Raw genomic sequence first — 20,728 nt, 5'->3', positions numbered from 1 at the left:
ACGCTGGAATCAGATCTGGTTCAATGATCAACTACTTGTTACACCTTGAAAGTATAATAATAGTATTTGAAAGGTAACAAAGAGTTTGCCTTTTTGTAAATATTCATTTTTTCCATTGCACCAGGCAAATTAAACAAAGCCCAGCACTTATCACAAGTGATTTTAGGCGAAATATACAAATGTTTCTCTGGTGGATATTTTGTAAATTTTTACCAATGATATACTGTTGATGTACCAGGTTATATTAGTAAGCCTATGTCAGTGTTTCCCAACTCCAGTCCTTAAGTACCCCCAATCAGCTGTGCTTTTTGTACCCCCTCTCCGGAGGACAAAAGTAACTTTGTTTTACAAAGGACAAAAGTAACTTTGTTTTGCATTAAAGTTTTTTACAGCTATTTTGTTTCATATACATTCATTTAATAGGTTTAAGGCAATCGGTTTCCTTAAACCATTTAAGTAGCAAGTTTTCACATTCAAGTGACCTTAACTCAATTGTGTTTACGTCAACTTCACTCACAAGGGTTACATGACAATAACATAGTATATTTAAGTAAAGTCAACAACATAATTTAAGCACTTCACTCAATTATTCAAGTAAAGTCAACAACATCATTTAAGTTAGCTTCAATCAATAGTGTTATGTTACATTTACGTTGTTTATTCAAGTACAGTTAACAGGAACACTTGTAGTACATTGCTTACTCAAACATTGACAGTACAGCATAATCAAATGATTCATTTTCCAACTCAAATGGCTCAAGGCAATCGGTTTCCTCAAAACCATTTGATCAGCTTACCTTATCAGGTTTTAGTGTGACATCGTAATGAGGTCATTGTCTGGTTGTAAACGTCTTACACCATATCACAACTCTCAATGTAACCGATGCTATTTTTAATGACAAAATCAAGACATTATGGGAATGATGTCATATTCTGGTTGTTATTTCTTAGCAAAACATCATTATACAACCAGTATGTAATCTGACCATGATGTCATTGCTACCAGTTTTGCCAGCTGGGTACTTCTATTCCCATAGAGATGATAGACCACTGATCTGTAAGTGAGTGGATAGGTAAAAACATGGTTTCCACCCTTTTGCTTTCACCAATATTACAGTGACAGATCAATGATTTTCCCAAGACAGATTGCGTTTCAGCTAGATCAGCTGCTGCTATTGTCACGTTCAGTAGATACAGTAGAACAATGAGACCTGAGCTCATTGTTACCGTGGATTCACTCTACAAAATCACTAATTTTCAATGGAGGGCAGAGACAAAGGAGCCAAAGAAATGGATACAATGCATTTAATGTAAAACAAATGGAATAGAGAACCACGTGGGCTCTATACATTATGGTACGCTTTCCTAGCCCTGGACTAAAAAGCAAGATGGCGCCGACAGACATGACAGCTCTGCTTCTAGCTCCTAAGCAACATTGCAGTATTTCGTTTTTTTTGTGTGTTATTTATTACACTATTAGCCCAGAACGTTTTTTGTGTTATTACATACAGCTGGAAATAACTTTTGGATATCAGAGCGGCGGTAATTCACCAGCACTACGACCAGGAATACGACTTTCCGAATTGGATCCTTTGTTCGCACCCCCCAGGGCAATTGAACTTATCCCAGAGGCTGCTCCAAAATACCGCCGGCGGAGAAGAGATATTCAGAGTGGACTTCTAGTCCGACTCAGGAGGCGGGCACACCATCCACCGCTTCCAAGTATATTACTCGCTAATGTTCAGTTTCTGCATAATAAAGTAGATGAGCTCAAGGCAAGGATTTCCTTCCAGAGAGATATCAGGGACTGTAACATACTCTGTTTCACGGAATCATGGCTCTCTCCGGATATACTGTCCCTGTCCATACAGCCAGCTGGGTTCTCAGTACATCGCGCAGACAGGAATAAAGAACTCTCCGGGAAGAAGAAGGGCGGTGGTGTATGTTTCATGATTAACCACTCATGGTGTAATTGTGATAACGTACAGAAACATAAGTCCTTTTGTTCACCTGACGTAGAATACCTCACAATCAAATGCCGACCGTATTACCTCCCAAGAGAATTCTCTTCGGTTATAGTCACAGCCGTGTATATTCCCCCTCAAGCCGATACCACGACGGCCCTCAAGGACCTACACTGGACTTTATGCAAACTGGAAACCACATATCCTGAGGCTGCATTTATTGTTGCTTGGGATTTTAACAAAGCAAATTTGAGGAAAATGCTACCAAAGTTCTATAAACATCTGACTGTAGAATCTGACTGTAGAACTCGTGCTGGGAAAACACTCGACCACTGCTATTCTCTCTTCTGGGATGCCTACAAGGTCCTCCCTTCGGCAAGTCAGATAACGTCTCCATTTTTCTCCTCCCTTCCTATGGGCAGAAACTAAAACAGGAAATACCCATGCAAAGGTCTATTCAACGCTGATCTGACCAATCAGAATCCATGCTTCAAGATTCTTTTGATCACGTGGACAGGGATATATTCCGTGTAGCCTCAGATAATATCATTGATGTATACAATGACACAGTTCATCAGGATGTGTATAGGGGATATTGTTCCCACTGTGACTATTAAAACCGACCAAAACCAGAAACCGTAGATAGATGGCAGCATTCGCGCTAAACTGAAAGCGCGAAGAACTGCATTTAACCATGGCAAGGTGACTGGGAATATGGTTGAATACAAACAGTGTAGTTATTCCCTCCATAAGGCAATCAAACAGGCAAAACGTCAGTACAGAGACAAAGTGGAGTCGCAATTCAACAGCTCAGACACGAGACATGTAACAGGGTCTACAGACAATCACGGATTACAAAGAGAAAACTAACCACGTTGCGGACACCAACGTCTTGCTCCCAGACAAGCTAAACACCTTCTTCGCCCGCTTTGAGGATAACACTGTGCCATCAACGTGGACTGCTCCCAAGGACTGTGGGCTCTCCTTCTCCTTGGCCGACGTGAGGAAGATATTTAAGCATGTTAACCCTCGCAAAGCTGCCGGCCCAGAAGACATCCTTAGTCCGCGACCTCAGACCAGCTGGCTGGAGTGTTTACGGACATATTCAACCTCTCCCTATCCCAGTCTGCTGTCCCCACCTGCTTCAAGATGTCCACTATTGTTCCTGTACCCAAGAAAGCAAAGGTAACTGGACTAAATGACTATCACCCCGTAGCACTCACATCTGTCATCATGAAGAACTTTGAGAGGCTAGTTAAGGATCATATCACTTCTACCTTACCTGACACCCTAGAACCACTTCAATTTGCTTACCACCCCAATTTGCTTACGATGCAATCGCCATTGCACTGCACTGCCAAATAGCATCTGGACAAGAGGAATACCTATGTAAGGATGCTGTTCATTGACTATAGCTCAGCCTTCAACACCATAGTACCCTCCAAGCTCATCATCAAGCTCGGGTCCCTGGGTCTGAACTAGAGGTCGACCGATTATGGTTTTTCAACGCCGATACCGATTATTGGAGGGCCCGCAAAAGCCGATGCCGATTAATCGGCCAATTTTTTCCGCATTTATTTGTAATAATGACAATTACAACAATACTGAATAAACACTTATTTTAACTTAATATAATACATCAATAAAATCTATTTAGCCTCAAATAAATAATGAAACATGTTCAATTTGGTTTAAATAATGCAAAAACAATGTGTTGGAGAAGAAAGTAAAAGTGCAATATGTGCCATGTAAGAAAGCTAACGTTTAAGTTCCTTGCTCAGAACATGAGAACATATGAAAGCTGGTGGTTCCTTTTAACATGAGTCTTCAATATTCCAAGGTAAGAAGTTTTAGGTTGTAGTTATTATAGGAATTATAGGACTATTTCTCTCTATACGATTTGTATTTCATATACCTTTGACTATTGGATGTTCTTATAGGCACTTTAGTACTGCCAGTGTAACAGTATAGCTTCCGTCCCCCTCCTTGCTCTTACCTGGGCTCAAACCAGGAACACATCGACAACAGCCACCCTCGAAGCAGCGTTACCCACGCAGAGCAAGGGGAAGAACTACTCCAAGTCTCAGAGCGAGTGACGTTTGAAACACTATTATCGCGCACCTGCTAACTAGCTAGCCATTTCACATCGGTTACACCAGCCTAATCTTGGGAGTTGATAGGCTTGAAGTCATAAACAGCGCAATGCTTGAAGGACAGTGAAGAGCTGCTGGCAAAACGCACGAAAGTGCTGTTTGAATGAACGCTTACGAGCCTGCTGCTGCCTACCACCGCTCAGTCAGACTGCTCTATCAAATCATAGACTTAATTATAACATAATAACACACAGAAATACGAGTCTTTGGTCATTAATATGGTCGAATCCGGAAACTATCATCTCGAAAACAAAACGTTTTTCCTTTCAGTGAAATACGGAACCGTTCCGTATTTTATCTAACGGGTGGCATCCCTAAGTCTAAATATTCCTGTTACAATGCACAACCTTCAATGTTATGTCATAATTACGTAAAATTCTGGCAAATTAGTTCGCAACGAGCCAGGTGGCCCAAACTGTTGCATATACCCTGACTCTGCGTGCAATGAACGCAAGAGAAATGACACAATTTCACCTGGTTAATATTGCCTGCTAACCTGGATTCCTTTTAGCTAAATATGCAGGTTTAAAAATATATACTTCTGTGTATTGATTTTAAGAAAGGGATTGATGTTTATGGTTAGGTACCTTCGTGCATCGATTGTGCTTTTTTCGCAAATGCGCTTTTGTTAAATCATCCCCAGTTTGGCGAAGTCAGCTGTCTTTGTTAGGAAGAAATAGTCTTCACAGTTCGCAATGAGCCAGGCGGCCCAAACTGCTGCATATACCCTGACTCTGTTGCAAGAGAAGTGACACATTTTCCCTAGTTAAAATAAATTCATGTTAGCAGGCAATATTAACTAAATATGCAGGTTTAAAAATATATACTTGTGTATCGATTTTAAGAAAGGCATTGATGTTTATGGTTGGTGCAACGTGTACCGAAGCGATTATATGCAACGCAGGACAGGCTAGATAAACTAGTAATATCATCAACCATGTGTAGTTAACTAGTGATTATGATTGATTGTTTTTATAAGATAAGTTTAATGCTAGCTAGCAACTTACCTTGGCTTCTTACTGCATTCGCGTAACAGGCAGGCTCCTCGTGGAGTGCAATGTAAAGCAGGTGGTTAGAGCGTTGGACTAGTTAACTGTAAGGTTGCAAGATTGAATCCCCGAGCTGACAAGGTAAAAATGTGTCTTTCTGCCCCTGAACAAGGCAGTTAACCCACCGTTCCTAGGCCATCATTGAAAATAAGAATGTGTTCTTAACTGACTTGCCTAGTTAAATAAAGGTCTAAAAAAAATATAAAAAATAAACAAAATAAAAAAATCGGCCAAATCGGCGTTCAAAAATACCGATTTCCGATTGTTATGAAAACTTGAAATCGGCCCTAATTAATCGGCCATTCCGATTAATCGGTCGACCTCTAGTCTGAACTCCGCCCTGTGCAACTGGGTCCTGGACCTTCTGACGGGCCGCCCCCAAGTGGTGAAGGTAGGAAACAACACCTCCACTTCATTGATCCTCAACACAGGAGCCCCACAAGGGTGCATACTCAGCCCCCTCCTGTACTCCCTGTTCATCCATGAATGCGTGACCACACAGGCCTCCAACTCAATCATCAACTTTGCAGACAACACAACAGAGTTGGGCTTCAAGGAAAGCTACAAGTTCCTCGGCATACACAACACTGACAATCTGAAATTGTCCACTCACACAGACAGTGTGGTGAAGAAGGCACAATAGCGCCTCTTCAACCTCAGGAGGCTGAAGAAATTTGGCTTGGCCCCTAAGACCCTCACAAACTTATATAGATGCACAATTGAGAGCATCCTGTCGGGCTGTATCCCCGCCTGGTGCAGCAACTGCACTGCCTGCAACCGCAGGGCTCTCCAGAGGGTGGTGTGGTCTACCTAAGGCATCACCGGGGGCACACTGCCTGCCCTCCAGGACACCTACAGCACTCGATGTCAGAAGCAGGCCAAAAAGATCATCAAGGACATCAACCACCCGAGCCACTGCCTGGTCACTCCACTATCATCCAGAAGGCGAGGTCAGTACAGGTGCATCAAAGCTGGGACTGAGAGACTGAAAAACTGCTTCTATCTCAAGGCCATCAGACTATTAAACAGCCATCACTAGCCAGCTACCACCCAGTTACTCAACCCAGCACCTTAGAGGCTGCTGCCCTAGATACATAGTCATGGAATCAAGGGTGACTTGAATAATGGAACACTAGTCACTTTAATAATGTTTACATACCGCTTTACTCATTTCATATGTATATACTGTATTCTGTAAGAACCAACGCTGGAGATGAGAAGCAGGTACGGAGAGTGAACATTAAATTTACACAGACATGGAACAGGACAGGAACAGCATCAGAACCGGGTAAAACAGAGACATACGACAATCAATGCGGAAGCGGGGAGCAGAGCTGGGGGCCAGACAAATATAGGGAAGGAAATAATACAGGTGATTGAGTCCAGGTGTGTCCAAATGGTCGCTGATGCACGTGACGAGGGAAGCAGGTGTGTGTAATGATGGTGTCAGAAGTGCGTAATGCAGGGCAGCCTGGCACCCTCGAGCGCCAGGGAGGGAGAGAGGGAGCAGGCGTGACTGTATTCTATTTTACTGTATTTTAGTCAATGCCACTCTGACATTGCTCGTCCTAATATTTATATATTTCTTAATTCCATGATTTACTTCTAGATTTGTGTGTATTGTTGTAAATTGTTAGATATTACTGCACTGTTGGAGCTAGGAACACAAGCATTTCGTTCCACCCACAATCACATCTGCTAAATATGTGTATGTGACCAATACAATTTGATTTGATTTGAAAAGCGCTTTTAATGGAGAAGCTTTTTAATCCAGGACTAGGCTTAATCTGTATCTGGGAAACCGGCACTACATTTTATTCTGTGTTAATTTTGAATGAGGAAATATTACCTGCAAAATGTTAGCATTAGTATCACATTAGCATGTCTGGCATGGTTGTGGATCAGCTTTGCTATGCCCAGAGATAGCGACAGTAGCTTCAGCCCAGAGCACTTTTGTTATTTGTCTTCAAAGCACAGTGATAGATAGAGGGTTAAAAGGTCCTGGACATTACTGCTGCCCTCTCAGAAGGTGGAAAAGAGATTTAAGTCATGTGACAGTTAAGCTCCTGCTACTGTGTTATATAAGTGTGTGTGTGTGTGTGTGTGTGTGTGTGTGTGTGTGTGTGTGTGTGTGAGGACACAATGGTCTGATGAATCACAAAGGGCCTTTGTTTGTATCACATGATGATAATTATGGCCTTTAGTTGATGTATTGCCCCATGATCTGATCTGGACTGGCAAAGCTGTCTGGGACAAAGATTAGCATGTTTTAGCTCCAACACACACACACACACAGTCATGGTACACTCTCTCACTCACACATGTGTACACACACACACACACACCACACACACACACGCGTGCGCACATACACACAAACACAGACACACACGTACACAAACAAACCTTGACTCACACACATTGCATTAAGATGTGTTTGTATTTTGTACCCTTTTCTCATTGTGTGTGTGTGTGTATGTGTGTGTATGTGTGTGTGTGTGTGTGTGTGTGTGTGTGTGTGTGTGTGTGTGTGTGTGTGTGTGTGTGTGTGTGTGTGTGTGTGTGTGTGTGTGTGTGTGTGTGGTTGGTGTTTACATATGGCTCACTTTAAGCAGAGACTGGGTTTGGAGCTCAGAAGCCCTGTCACACATGCCACACATAGCAGGCGTGGTGGTCCATAGTCCCCAGGGGTCATTGCAATACCCCTCATCACACACACACACATTTACATCCGGCTGGGACCACTAGCATGGCATTCCCCACACTCCTATCCCGATAAAACCAACACCCCCCCAAAATAACCTTTCCAATAAAGTAATCTGTTGCTTCTAATAATAGAAACAAAAGGCAATTAGGGCTGCATCCCTAGGAGTTCATGTACATTTGGTGGTTTGCTGCTCTTTGTAGTATAATCTCTCAATGAATAAACCCAGGGACAACCTGTATTGTGTTACACTATTTACAGAGCATGTGTCCCGTAGGCCTGTAAGTGATACAGTAAGTCAACAAAAGAACAACGACAGGGCTTCCCCCTGTCCCTGTGACTCATAAAGTCACCAATAACCACAGATGTAGAATCAGATATCCCTTCCCCTGTCCTAACCATAACCATTAGGGGATGGAAAATGTATCTAACCCTGTATCAGTGAATAGGGGCAACTTTTAGCTAAATCAATCTGGCTCAACATTCTCATTCTGCACCTGTTATTAAGCCGACGGACCAGATATTGCGCTCGTTGTCAAGGCGACGACCCCTTACCTGACGAGCCCAGGAAGTAGCGTTCGAGGACTGAGCCAAAGCCAGAGGGGTTGTCCCTGAGGTTGCTAACAGTGAACGGCTGCATGGTGACATTCTGCTCGTTGATTGGCCAGCTCTGGTTCTGGACACTGGCACCACCGTACCACGACATGTTAGCCATGGAGAAGCAGTCCTGGGGAGGGGGGAGAGATACACACACACACACACACACACACACACACAAACAGTTAGAGAAGACATACAGTTAAAGAGTGAGTGAAATAGGAGGAGAGAGAGAAGTAGATGGTCGGAAAAGACAGAGAGAGGAGATTAATACACTGGCAAGAGGGAGTGAGAGATGGACAAAGAGAAAAAAGAGACTGGGCTCCTGAAAGTGGAAGGCGGGAGGAAGAGAGAATATTCCTCTAAAGAAACAGAACAGGGAGAGAAAGGTGAATTGAAACAAGGTAAAGAAGGAGGGAGGAAAATGATGAGAGATAGATGAAAGGTAGTTGAATGATAAAGAATACACAGTGGAAGAAAACAGAGATTGAGACAGAGTTGGAAAATCTAAAGGGGTTGATCTGAGGTCTTGAGTGTCATCTAGAATCAACCTCAAACACTAATACATATCGTCATAAAAAATAAAGGAGGAGGGGGGAGGAGGAGGAGAAGGGGGAAGAGGAGGATAAGGAAGAAGAAAAAGGAGGAGCAATGGAAGAGCGCACGAGCGTTGAAGATCTAACTTAAAAAGTGCTGTCTACAAAAATAATGAGCTGGTTGTAGGGCAACAGACTTTTCTACCAAGAGCTGTGATTTCAATAAATATATTAATAAATCAGAAGTAGCTCTTTTAGATTTCATACGGCCAAGAGAGGTGTAATACGTAGATGCTGCATAAACTATCAACAAATTATCCAGACAAATCTGCCATATCTAAAAAACACTTAGGTGTAGCCTGTCAGAACAATTTTACAACAAATGTATCCAATGAAATCTTAATTATAGTGATCGCTATATCCAGTTGACTTAACTGTACACTGTAACGCAAAACTGTCATTTATAGAGTAATTTGGGGTATCATCAACAGTAAAATACTGTGAAACATTTTACTGCAGCATACTGTAAACTATGGTGCATTGTGGGTGGGGAAAGATTTGCTGTATTTCAAGGGTACTGCATCGTTCCGTATTTTTGGAGCACAAAAATACTTTTGACCACAAGTGGGTGCATGGTATTGTTGTTTCTGTCTCAATAACATATTTTGAGGCATACCTTGTAAAAAGCTATATTTGTTGCACCCGTTAGTGAGACTGGTCTACCAATTTAATCCCTATGTGGTTATATTGCCCCATCAATTTAAATTGTATAGGGGATAGGTTGGAGTGGTAACACGTCTTAAAGGCCTAGTGCAGTCAACAATTCAGTTTTTCCTGTGTTTCGTATCATTTTGTACAAAAGCTGATGAAACTAACACTGTAAAACGTTACACTGTGAACAAATGTGATCAGTGTTATGTACTTTGGATGATAGACCATTCTTGATACGCACGGGAAACTGCTGAGCGTGAAAACCACAGCAGCATTGTAGTTCTTGACACACTCAAACTGGTGCGCCTGGCATCTACTACCATACCCCGTTCAAAGGCATTTAAATATGTTGTCTTGTCAATTCACCCTCTGAATAGCACACATACACAATCCATGTCTCAATTGTCTCAAGGCTTAAAAGTTCTTCTTTAACCTGTTTCCTCCCCTTCATCTACACTGATTGAAGTGGGTTTAACAGGTGACATCAATAAGGGGTCATAGCTTTCACCTGCAATCACCTGGTCAGTCTATGTCATGGAAAGAGCAGGTGTTCCTAATGTTTAGTACACTCAGTGTATATAATCAGCATGTTTTGAATGGGTGGGGTTTCGGCTTGCCTGGTGACATCACCAGGTGTTAAATTAGTTAATAAACCAATAACAAAGAGAGAAAAAGTTGTTGCTAAAAAGCTATTTATGATTATTTTTTTAACCTTTTGAATGGAAAACTATTACAGTAATCTACTTAATTGTTACCCAGAAATGATTTAAAATGTATAGAAAAATGGCTGCATTGGGCCTTTAAGCCTTAAATGGTTGAACATTTTGCCATTTATTTTTGGTCTGTTTTGCCCTGTAGTCACTGCCAGTTTGGAAGCCTTTGTTAAGGCCTCTAGTAGTGCAAGTGATATAAAACACCAAATATTCATAAACACATTACCTAGCAGCCAACCAATCCTATGTAATTACAGTAAAATACTGTGAAAAACAAACCCCTCCCCTCAATGCAAATAAGAACTTGTTCTCAACTAGCCTACCTGGTTAAATAAAGGTGAAAAAAAAAATGAATTTAATTAATTAATTTATTCATTCATTCATTCATTATGATTACAGTAGCATTTACTTTTTTACAGTATAATACATGCAATTGTATGGTATCGTACTGTGTGTAATTACACAGCACTTGCTTTGATAATGTATTTAGATTACAGTAGATTTACTGCAATGTAAAATACAGCAATGTACTTGCCACTTTTCTTACTGTCAAATTCATGGCATCCTCTTTACAGTGTAACTGGCAAAATATTGCACTCCACATACTCATTATATACTCTAATCAAATTGTGATAAGTACTGTAGTACTGTAAGCAACTGTGTTTTGTCATTTTTGGGCATCAAAATTGGTTACATAAAAAAAAATAAAAAAAATCTACCTGATCAATACACTTATAGTAAAGCTGGTGAATTATGTGGAATAATAATTGCATGTGACATTGAATCAAATGAAAAATGACAGGCCTACAATATTACATTAAATGTTCTTCAAATGTGCATAGAACATGGTCATCTCCACTTCACCACTTCACTGTAGCCTAAAGAAGAAAATATGTCCACGTAAACCAAATCACGCCACATTTGTAGTCTTTCACCCTAGTCTCTATGATGTTCATTCTGCTTTTCCTCCAAGTATTTTCCGCTCCGTGCCAGGAATTTATACAAGTGCCAGGCGGTCACCTGAGACACGTGTGATAGTTCATTTCTTTACTATCGAATGAGGAGAGACAAATTTATCACACAAGTCAGAGTTATACTTAAACTAAATCTTTATTCACTTATTAATAAGGGAGCCGATCAAGACAACACACACATATAAAGTGAATCGATTGAGTGCTCTAGATGAGTGTTCTAACAACCCCTTATTCTGTTGCATAAAACAACCATTTGATGCAATAACAGCATTATAACATAATCTTAAAATTTCTCTCACACACGTGATAGGATTTGGGACTTATGAAATGACATTCTTTTAGGATATAAACCCACTGGAATCGCCAAATGACACGGGACAACAGACTTATGCCAGGGAATGTACCAATACAAGGATTAAACTTTCAAAACATCCGAATTGTTAAGTATTTCATCATTAGGCAACAGGAGGGACTGAAGGACAGTAATTCTGTGGTCTTAGAACCCAGTGCCATGGCGAAGCAGACTGGACGTTGAAGATCCTGCTTCCTTTCCACAGCCATGTCTGTGCATCGTGCACGCACTGGATATCTGATTAAAATGTATTCAAGTTCAACCAAATAATATAAATGTCTAGGATAAATGTGACCAACTGGCTCAAATTGGTCTTATGTAGCAAAATTTGAAATTGTGTTTTTTACATTCGATAAAAGAAGAGACTCAGAGCTACAAAATGGTATATCATACACTGCATGTTTGAGGAACAATGGGAAAGCAACTCTGCTTTGAAAGTTGATAAACTTGTAAACTCACTTTTGAGAGAATGGCCTTTGAAAGTTTTGGTACCTAGTGAAGAGCTCTTCTTTGTCTACACCCATTCAGCATCGTTCACACCCTCTTAAGCTTTAGCCCCACCCAACTCGTTTCGCTCTCGGAGCATTCGGAACGCAGACTTGACGCTCTGGGCGATGATTTGTTTACCTCTGGATAACATGAAAACAGCCTAACCAGCTCTGCTGGCAACAATTTCATTACGCTTTTTTGCCGACGTTTACTGACACTGGCCATATTCAACGGGTGTTATGCATTCATAAATTCATCAGTTATTCTGCGCTCTGGCATACTCAGACTGAATTTACAAGCTTACCTGAAATGGTTACTTGCATAGTGGAGTCTTTTGTTAAGATATGTAGCTAGCTAGCTAGGTAAACAATGAACCTAGCTAGGTAAACAACGTGTAAGATCATACACATCACGTAACGTTAGCTAGCGAGCCAGCCAGCTAACGTTAGCTAGTTAAACAACAATGAACATAGTGCCAAATAATGTCGTTACTACCCTGCATGAATCGGAAGGGAGCTAACCAACCAGATTCAATGTTAGCTAGCTAACATTAGGCTCTAACAAGTAAAGCAAATGGCTCTGAGATACAAATAATAACATCATTCACATAATGTTAGCTAGCGAGCCAGCTAGCTAACATTAGGCTCTGGGATACGAATAATAATATCATACACGTAACGTTAGCTAGGGAGCCAGCCAGCTAACATTAGCTAGCTAGCTAACAGTACACTTTAGCTTAAGACATGTAGCTAGCTTGGTAAACACAATTAACCTAGCTAGGTAAACAACATATGAGATCATACACCTCACATAACGTTAGCTAGCAAGCCAGCCAGCCAGCTAACGTTAGTTAGTTAAATAACAATGAACATAGTGCCAACTCATGACGTTACTACGCCTTGCATGAATCTGCTGGTAGTGGTAGCTAACCAACCAGGTTCAATGTCAGCTAGCTAACATTAGGCTCTATCTAGCAAAGCAAACAGCTCTGAGACACGAATAATAACATCATACATGTAACGTTAGCTAGCGAGCCAGCCAGCTAACGTCAGCTAGCTAGCTAACAGTACACTTTAGCTTGAAATTAAACCACTTTCTGTCAAAATTAGAAAAGTGTAATATCTGAAAATGTAGCTAGCGAGACTATCTTATCTGTATACATCATCATGCATGATGGACTGTCACGGATGCCATGCCATGGTTGCCCTTAGTTTGAAGATGTCATCCGGACACAGGTATTTTCTCAATTTCTTTAGATATCATACTCTAATTCCACTGATTTCAAAACTCGATCCTCCAGAAAGTGGAGATCAACCCTTATGCAGCTCCACTACACGATACATAAAAAAAGCTGCGTTCGACAGAATTACGAACACAGACTGGCCAGCTCAAACAGACAGAAGCCCTCTATATGGCAGACCAATCTGAACTCCTCTCTCGGCATGTCCAGCCCACTCATTATCTCAGCCAATCATGGCTAGTGGGAAGGTTACTACTTTTTCTGTGGCTTAACCAACTAGGCTCGTAATTTAACAATTTATTTGTATTTACAAATCGCATACAAGTTTGTTATTAAGGCACACAAAAGTTCACATGTTCCAGAAGGCATTTCTGGCAACAGCAAAAAAAAATAGTTTACGTTCAAATGGCTCTCCTGTGAAGTAGTGACCCGCGACATACGCCTAGTTTGCTGAAAAGAGTCACAAATGAAACTGTTTCCAGGGTACATTTTAACAATCAATTAACTAATTTGTCAGTCCCCAAAAAATTCTACAAACAATAGGCTACAAACAGTTGGCCTAGTGCACACAATCCAAAAAGCTTCACTGTTAATTATGAAAAATAGGCTAAATATTAAAGTATAGACGAGACTGGGGCTGTTTATCTCAGGAGTTGGTTGTCACAGTGCTAATTACTCCCAATCAAAATGGCACTGTGTGTTATTTTTTTAAGGTTCAAATATGTGAATTCTTTGAAAGAACTCCTCCACCTGGTCAATTTATGTCAGCATGATATAAATGTTTTTCATACACTACCGTTCAAAAGTTTGGGGTCACTTAGAAATGTCCTTGTTTTCCATGAAAACATACATGAAATGAGTTGCAAAATGAATAGGCAATATAGTCAAGACGTTGACAAGATTATAAATAATGATTTTTAATTGAAATAATAATTGTGTCCTTTAGAGGTCAACCGATTATGATTTTTCAACGCCGATGCCGATACCGATTATTGGATGGTCAAAAACCGCCCGACACCGATTAATCGGCCGATTTTTTTATTTTATTTATTTATTTGTAATAATGACAATTACAACAATACTGAATGAACACTTATTTTAACTTAATATAATACACAAATAAAATCAATTTAGCCTCAAATAAATAATGAAACATGTTCAATTTGGTTTAAATAATGCAAAAACAAAGTGTTGGAGAAGAAAGTAAAAGTGCAATATGTGCCATGTAAAAAAGCTAACGTTAAGTTCCTTGCTCAGAACATGAGAAATATGAAAGCTGGTGTTTCCTTTTAACATGAGTCTTCAATATTCCCAGGTAAGATGTTTTAGGTTGTAGTTATTATAGGACTATTTCTCTCTATACGATTTGGATTTCATATACCTTTGACTATTGGATGTTCTTATAGGCACTTTAGTATTGCCAGTGTAGCAATATAGCTTCCGTCCCTCTCCTCGCTCCTACATGGGCTCGAACCTGGAACACATCGACAACAGCCACCCTGGAAGCAGCATTACCCATGTAGAGGAAGGGAAAAAACTACTCCAAGTCTCAGAGCGAGTGACGTTTGAAATGCTATTAGCGCACACCCGGCCAACTAGCTAGCCATTTCATATCGGTTACACCAGCCTAATCTTGGGAGTTGACAGGCTTGAAGTCATAAACAGCACAATGCATTGCGAAGGGCTGCTGGCAAAACGCACGAAAGTGCTATTTTGAATGAATGCTTACGAGCCTGCTGCTGCCTACCATCGCTCAGTCAGACTGCTCTATCAAATCATAGACTTAATTATAACATAATAACACACAGAAACACGAGCCTTAGGTCATTAATATGGTCGAATCCGGAAACTATCATCTCGAAAACAAAACATTATTCCTGTTACATTGCACAACCTTCAGTGTTATGTCATAATTACGTAAAATTCTGGCAAATTAGTTCGCAACGGGCCAGGCGGCCCAAACTGTTGCATATACCCTGACTGCGTGCAATGAACGCAAAATGACACAATTTCACCTGGTTAATATTGCCTGCTAACCTGGATTCCTTTTAGCTAAATATGCAGGTTTAAAAATATATACTTCTGTGTATTGATTTTAAGAAAGGCATTGATGTTTATGGTTAGGTATAGTCGTGAAATGATTGTGCTTTTTTCGCAAATGCGCTTTTGTTAAATCATCCCCGTTTGGCGAAGTTGGCTGTCTTTGTTAGGAAGAAATAGTCTTCACAGTTCGCAACGAGCCAGGCGGCCCAAACTGCTGCATATACCCTGACTCTGTTTGCAAGAGAAGTGACACATTTTCCCTAGTTAAAAGAAATTCATGTTAGCAGGCAATATTAACTAAATATGCAGGTTTAAAAATATATACTTGTGTATTGATTTTAAGAAAGGCATTGATGTTTATGGTTGGAGCAACGTGTACCTAAGCGATTATATGCAACGCAGGACAGGCTAGATAAACTAGTAATATCATCAACCATGTGTAGTTAACTAGTGATTATGATTGATTGATTGTTTTTACGTTTAATGCTAGCTAGCAACTTACCTTAGCTTCTTACTGCATTCGCGTAACCTCGTGGAGTGCAATGTAAAGCAGGTGGTTAGAGCGTTGGACTAGTTAACTGTAAGGTTGCAAGATTGAATCCCTGAGCTGACAAGGTAAAAATCTATCATTCTGCCCCTGAACAAGGCAGTTAACCCACCGTTCCTAGGCCGTCATTGAAAATAAGAATGTGTTCTTAACTGACTTGCCTAGTTAAATAAAGGTAAAAAAAACTAAAAAAAAACTATCGGCCAAATCGGCGTCCTAAAATAGCAATTTCCGATTGTTATGAAAACTTGAAATCGGCCCTAATTAATCGGCCATTCCAATTAATCGGTCGACCTCTAGTGTCCTTTGCTTTTGTCAAAGATTCCATAATTTACAGCAATTACAGCCTTGCAGATCTTTGGCATTCTAGTTGTCAATTTGTTGAGGGAATCTGAAGAGATTTCACCCCATGCCTCCTGAAGCACCTCCCACAAGTTGGATTGGCTTGATGGGCACTTCTTATGTACCATATGGTCAAGCTGCTCCCACAACAACTCAATAGGGTTGAGATCCAGTGACTGTGCTGGCCACTCTAATATAGACAGAATACCAGCTGACTGCTTGTTCCCTAAATACTTCTTGCATAGTTTGGAGCTGTGCTTTGGGTAATTGTCCTGTTGTAGGAGGAAATTGGCTCCAATTAACCTCTATGGGCTAGGCGGGACGAATTCGTCCCACCTACGTAACAGCCACTTGAAGCCTGTGGCGCGATTTTCAAAACCTTAAAAATCCTATTACTTCAATTTCTCAAACATATGACTATTTTACAGCTATTTAAAGACAAGACTCTCGTTAATCTAACCACACTGTCCGATTTCAAAAAGGCTTTACAACGAAAGCAAAACATTAGATTATGTCAGCAGAGTACCAAGCCAGAAATAATCAGACACCCATTTTTCAAGCTAGCATATAATGTCACAAAAACCCAGAAGACAGCTAAATGCAGCACTAACCTTTTATGATCTTCATCAGATGACAACCCTAGGACATTATGTTATACAATACATGCATGTTTTGTTCAATCAAGTTCATATTTATATCAAAAACCAGCTTTTTACATTAGCATGTGACGTTCAGAACTAGCATACCCCCCGCAAACTTCCGGGGAATTCGCTAACATTTTACTAAATTACTCACGATAAACGTTCACAAAAAGCATAACAATTATTTTAAGAATTATAGATACAGACCTCCTCTATGCACTCGATATGTCCGATTTGAAAATAGCTTTTTGGTGAAAGCACATTTTGCAATATTCTAAGTACATAGCCCAGGCATCACGGGCTAGCTATTTAGACACCCGGCAAGTTTAGCACTCACCATAATCATATTTACTATTATAAAAGTTTGATTACCTTTTGTTGTCTTCGTCAGAATGCACTCCCAGGACTGCTACTTCAATAACAAATGTTGGTTTGGTCCAAAATAATCCATCGTTATATCCGAATAGCGGCGTTTTGTTCGTGCGTTCCAGACACTATCCGAAATGGTAAAGAAGGGTCGCGCGCATGGCGCAATTCGTGACAAAAAAATTCTAAATATTCCATTACCGTACTTCGAAGCATGTCAACCGCTGTTTAAAATCAATTTTTATGCCATTTTTCTCGTAGAAAAGCGATAATATTCCGACCGGGAATCTCCTTTTCGGCAAACAGAGGAAAAATCACAAAGACGGGGGCGGTCAGGTCACGCGCCTAAGCCCAGAGTCCCTTGATCGGCCACTTGAGAAAGGCGATAATGTGTTTCAGCCTGGGGCTGGGATGACGACATTCAGGTTTTTCCCGGGCTCTGAGCGCCTATGGACGACGTAGGAAGTGTCACGTTAGAGCAGAGATCCTTAGTAAAAGATAGAGATGGCAAAGAAGTTCCAGAAATGGTCAGACAGGCCACTTCCTGTAAAGGAATCTCTCAGGTTTTGACCTGCCATTTGAGTTCTGTTATACTCACAGACACCATTCAAACAGTTTTAGAAACTTTAGGGTGTTTTCTATCCATATGTAATACGTATATGCATATTCTAGTTACTGGGTAGGAGTGGTAACCAGATTAAATCGGGTACGTTTTTTATCCAGCCGTGTCAATACTGCCCCCTAGCCCTAACAGGTTAAACGCCGTCCACAAGGTATGGCATGGCGTTGCAAAATGGAGTGATAGCCTTCCTTCTTCAAGATCCCTTTTACCCTGTACAAATCTCCCACTTTACCACCACCAAAGCACCCCCAGACCATCACATTGCCTCCACTACGCTTGACAGATTGCGTCAAGCACCCCTCCAGCATCTTTTCATTTTTTCTGCGTCTCACGAATGTTGTTCTTTCTTCTTGTGATCCGAACACTTCAAACTTAGATTTGTCTGTCCATAACACTTTTTTCCAATCTTCCTTGGTCCAGTGACTGTTATTTTTCCTATCTTAATCTTTTCTTTTTATCGGCCAGTCTGAGATATGGCTTTTTCTGTGCAAATCTGCCTAGAAGTCCAGCATCCCTGAGTCGCCTCTTCACTGTTGACGGTGAGACTGGTGTTTTGCTGGTACTATTTAATGAAGCTGCCAGTTGAGGACTTGTGAGGCATCTGTTTCTGAAACTAGACACTCTAATGTACTTGTCCTCTTGCTCAGTTGTGCACCGGGGCGTCCCACTCATCTTTCTATTCTGGTTAGAGCCAGTTTGTGCTGTTCTGTGAAGGGAGTAGTACACAGTGTTGTACGAGATCTTCAGTTTCTTGGCAATTTCTCGCATGGAATAGCCTTCATTTCTCAGAACAAGACTTGACTGACGAGTTTCAGAAGAAAGGTCTTTGTTTCTGGCCATTTTGATCCTGTAGTCAAACCCACAAATGCTGATGCTCAACAAGTCTAAAGAAGGCCAGTTTTATTGCTTTTTTAATCAGCATAACAGTTTTCAGTTGTGCTAACATATAATTGCAAAAGGGTTTTCTAATGATCAATTAGCCTTTTAAAATTATCAACTTGGATTAGCTAACACAACGTGCCATTGGAACACAGGAGTGATGGTTGCTGATAATGGGCCTCTGTACGCCTATGTAGATATTCCATTAAAAATCAGCCGTTTCCAGCTACAATAGTCATTTACAACATTATCAATGTCTACACTGTATTTCTGATCAATTTGATTATATTTTAATGGACATAAACAGCGAAATTTGACCCAAACTTTTGAATGGTAGTGTAGGTGAAAGTAAAAGAAAATGGGGGTATCAAATCCAATTGTATTTGTCACATGTGCCGAATACAAAAGGTGTAGACCTTACAGTGAAATGCTTACTTACAAGCCCTTAACCAACCATGCTTGTTAAGAAAAACATTTAAATAAGTGTTAAGTAAAAAATAGAAAATCAAAGTAACAAATTATTAAACAGCAGCTGTCATGACTTCCGCCGAAGTCGGTCCCTCTCCTTGTTCGGGCGGCGCTCAGCGGTCGACGTCACAGGTCTTCTAGCCATCGCTGATCCACCTTTCATTTTCAATTTGTTTTGTCTTGTCTTCCCACACACCTGGTTTCAATTCCATCATTACATGTTGTGTATTTAACCCTCTGTTTCCCCCATGTCCTTGTCCGGAATTGTTTATTGTAGTGCTTGTTCACGTTATGCTGGTGTGTAACGGGTTTTGTTTACCCATTCATTTATTGTTCTGTTTACGGTGGTTTTATTTATTAAACTGCGCCGTTGTAAATCAGTTTTTGCTCTCCTGCGCCTGACTTCTCTGCCGCCAGTACGCACCCCCTACAGCAGCAGTAAAATAACAAGCGAGGCTATATACCAGGGGTACTGGTAGAGTCAATGTGCGGGTGCACCGGTTAGTCGAGGTAATTGGGGTAATATATACATGTAGGTAGAGGTAAAGTGACTATGCATAAATAATAAACAGAGAGTAGCAGGAGCGTAAAAGAGGGGGGGAGGGACAATGCAAACAGTTCAGGTAGCCCTTTGATTAGCAGTTCAGGAGTCTTATGGCTTGGGGGTAGAAGCTGTTCAGAAGCCTTTTGGACCTCGACTTGGTGCTCCGGTACCGCTTGCCGTGCGGAAGCAGAGAGAACAGTCTATGACTAGGGTGGCTGGAGTCTTTGACAATTTTATGGCCTTCCTCTGACACCGCCTAATATATAGGTCCTAGATGGCAGGAAGCTTGGCCCCAGTGATGTACTGGGTCGTACGCACTACGCTCTGTAGTGCCTTACGGTCGAAGGCCGAGCATTTGCCATTCCAGGCAGTGATGCAACCAGTCAGGATGCTCTCGATGGTGCAGCTGTAGATGGTGCAGCTGTATCCATGAACAATTATGTTTGATGAAAAGAGGAAAGGGAGAGATATATTTCAAACCTATTTCTGAGTTCCTAGGTCATGTGGTAACTAACATCTTAATTAGCATTGGGTGGGTGGTTGTCATAATCAACTCCATTATAAAAACAAATTGGTGTTGATTGTGGGCAATTCTATGGTAACATAATGATGGTAACAGAATGACATCATTGGTCCCTGATCTGTACAATACAGAAATGCATAATAATGAATGTCATTCTCTTCATGGTAAAAATATAGAATCGTCTATTCTATGTGTGGTTATTATTCTACATACTGGCTATTATTCTAATGAGCTTCGCCTCCAAACAAGACCAAATTTGGTTTAGCCCAGA

At 40.8% G+C, this 20,728-nt stretch overlaps 1 protein-coding gene across 1 annotated transcript in view; it reads right to left on the bottom strand.

Moving 5' to 3' along the window:
- Nucleotides 1–20,728, bottom strand: part of si:ch211-236l14.4 (SITS-binding protein) — an 89,966-nt gene that overhangs the window by 66,446 nt on the left and 2,792 nt on the right. The window contains exon 2 of the mRNA XM_014123862.3: nucleotides 8,426–8,597. Coding sequence (XP_013979337.1) covers nucleotides 8,426–8,597 — 172 coding nt within the window. The remainder of the gene's footprint in view (nucleotides 1–8,425; nucleotides 8,598–20,728) is intronic.

This window comes from Salmo salar, chromosome 10, assembly GCF_965601325.2.
Source record: "Salmo salar chromosome 10, fSalSal1, whole genome shotgun sequence".
NCBI lineage: Eukaryota > Metazoa > Chordata > Actinopteri > Salmoniformes > Salmonidae > Salmo > Salmo salar.
The sequence above is the reverse complement of the archived record's forward strand: the minus strand, read 5'-3'. Positions and strand labels throughout refer to the sequence as shown.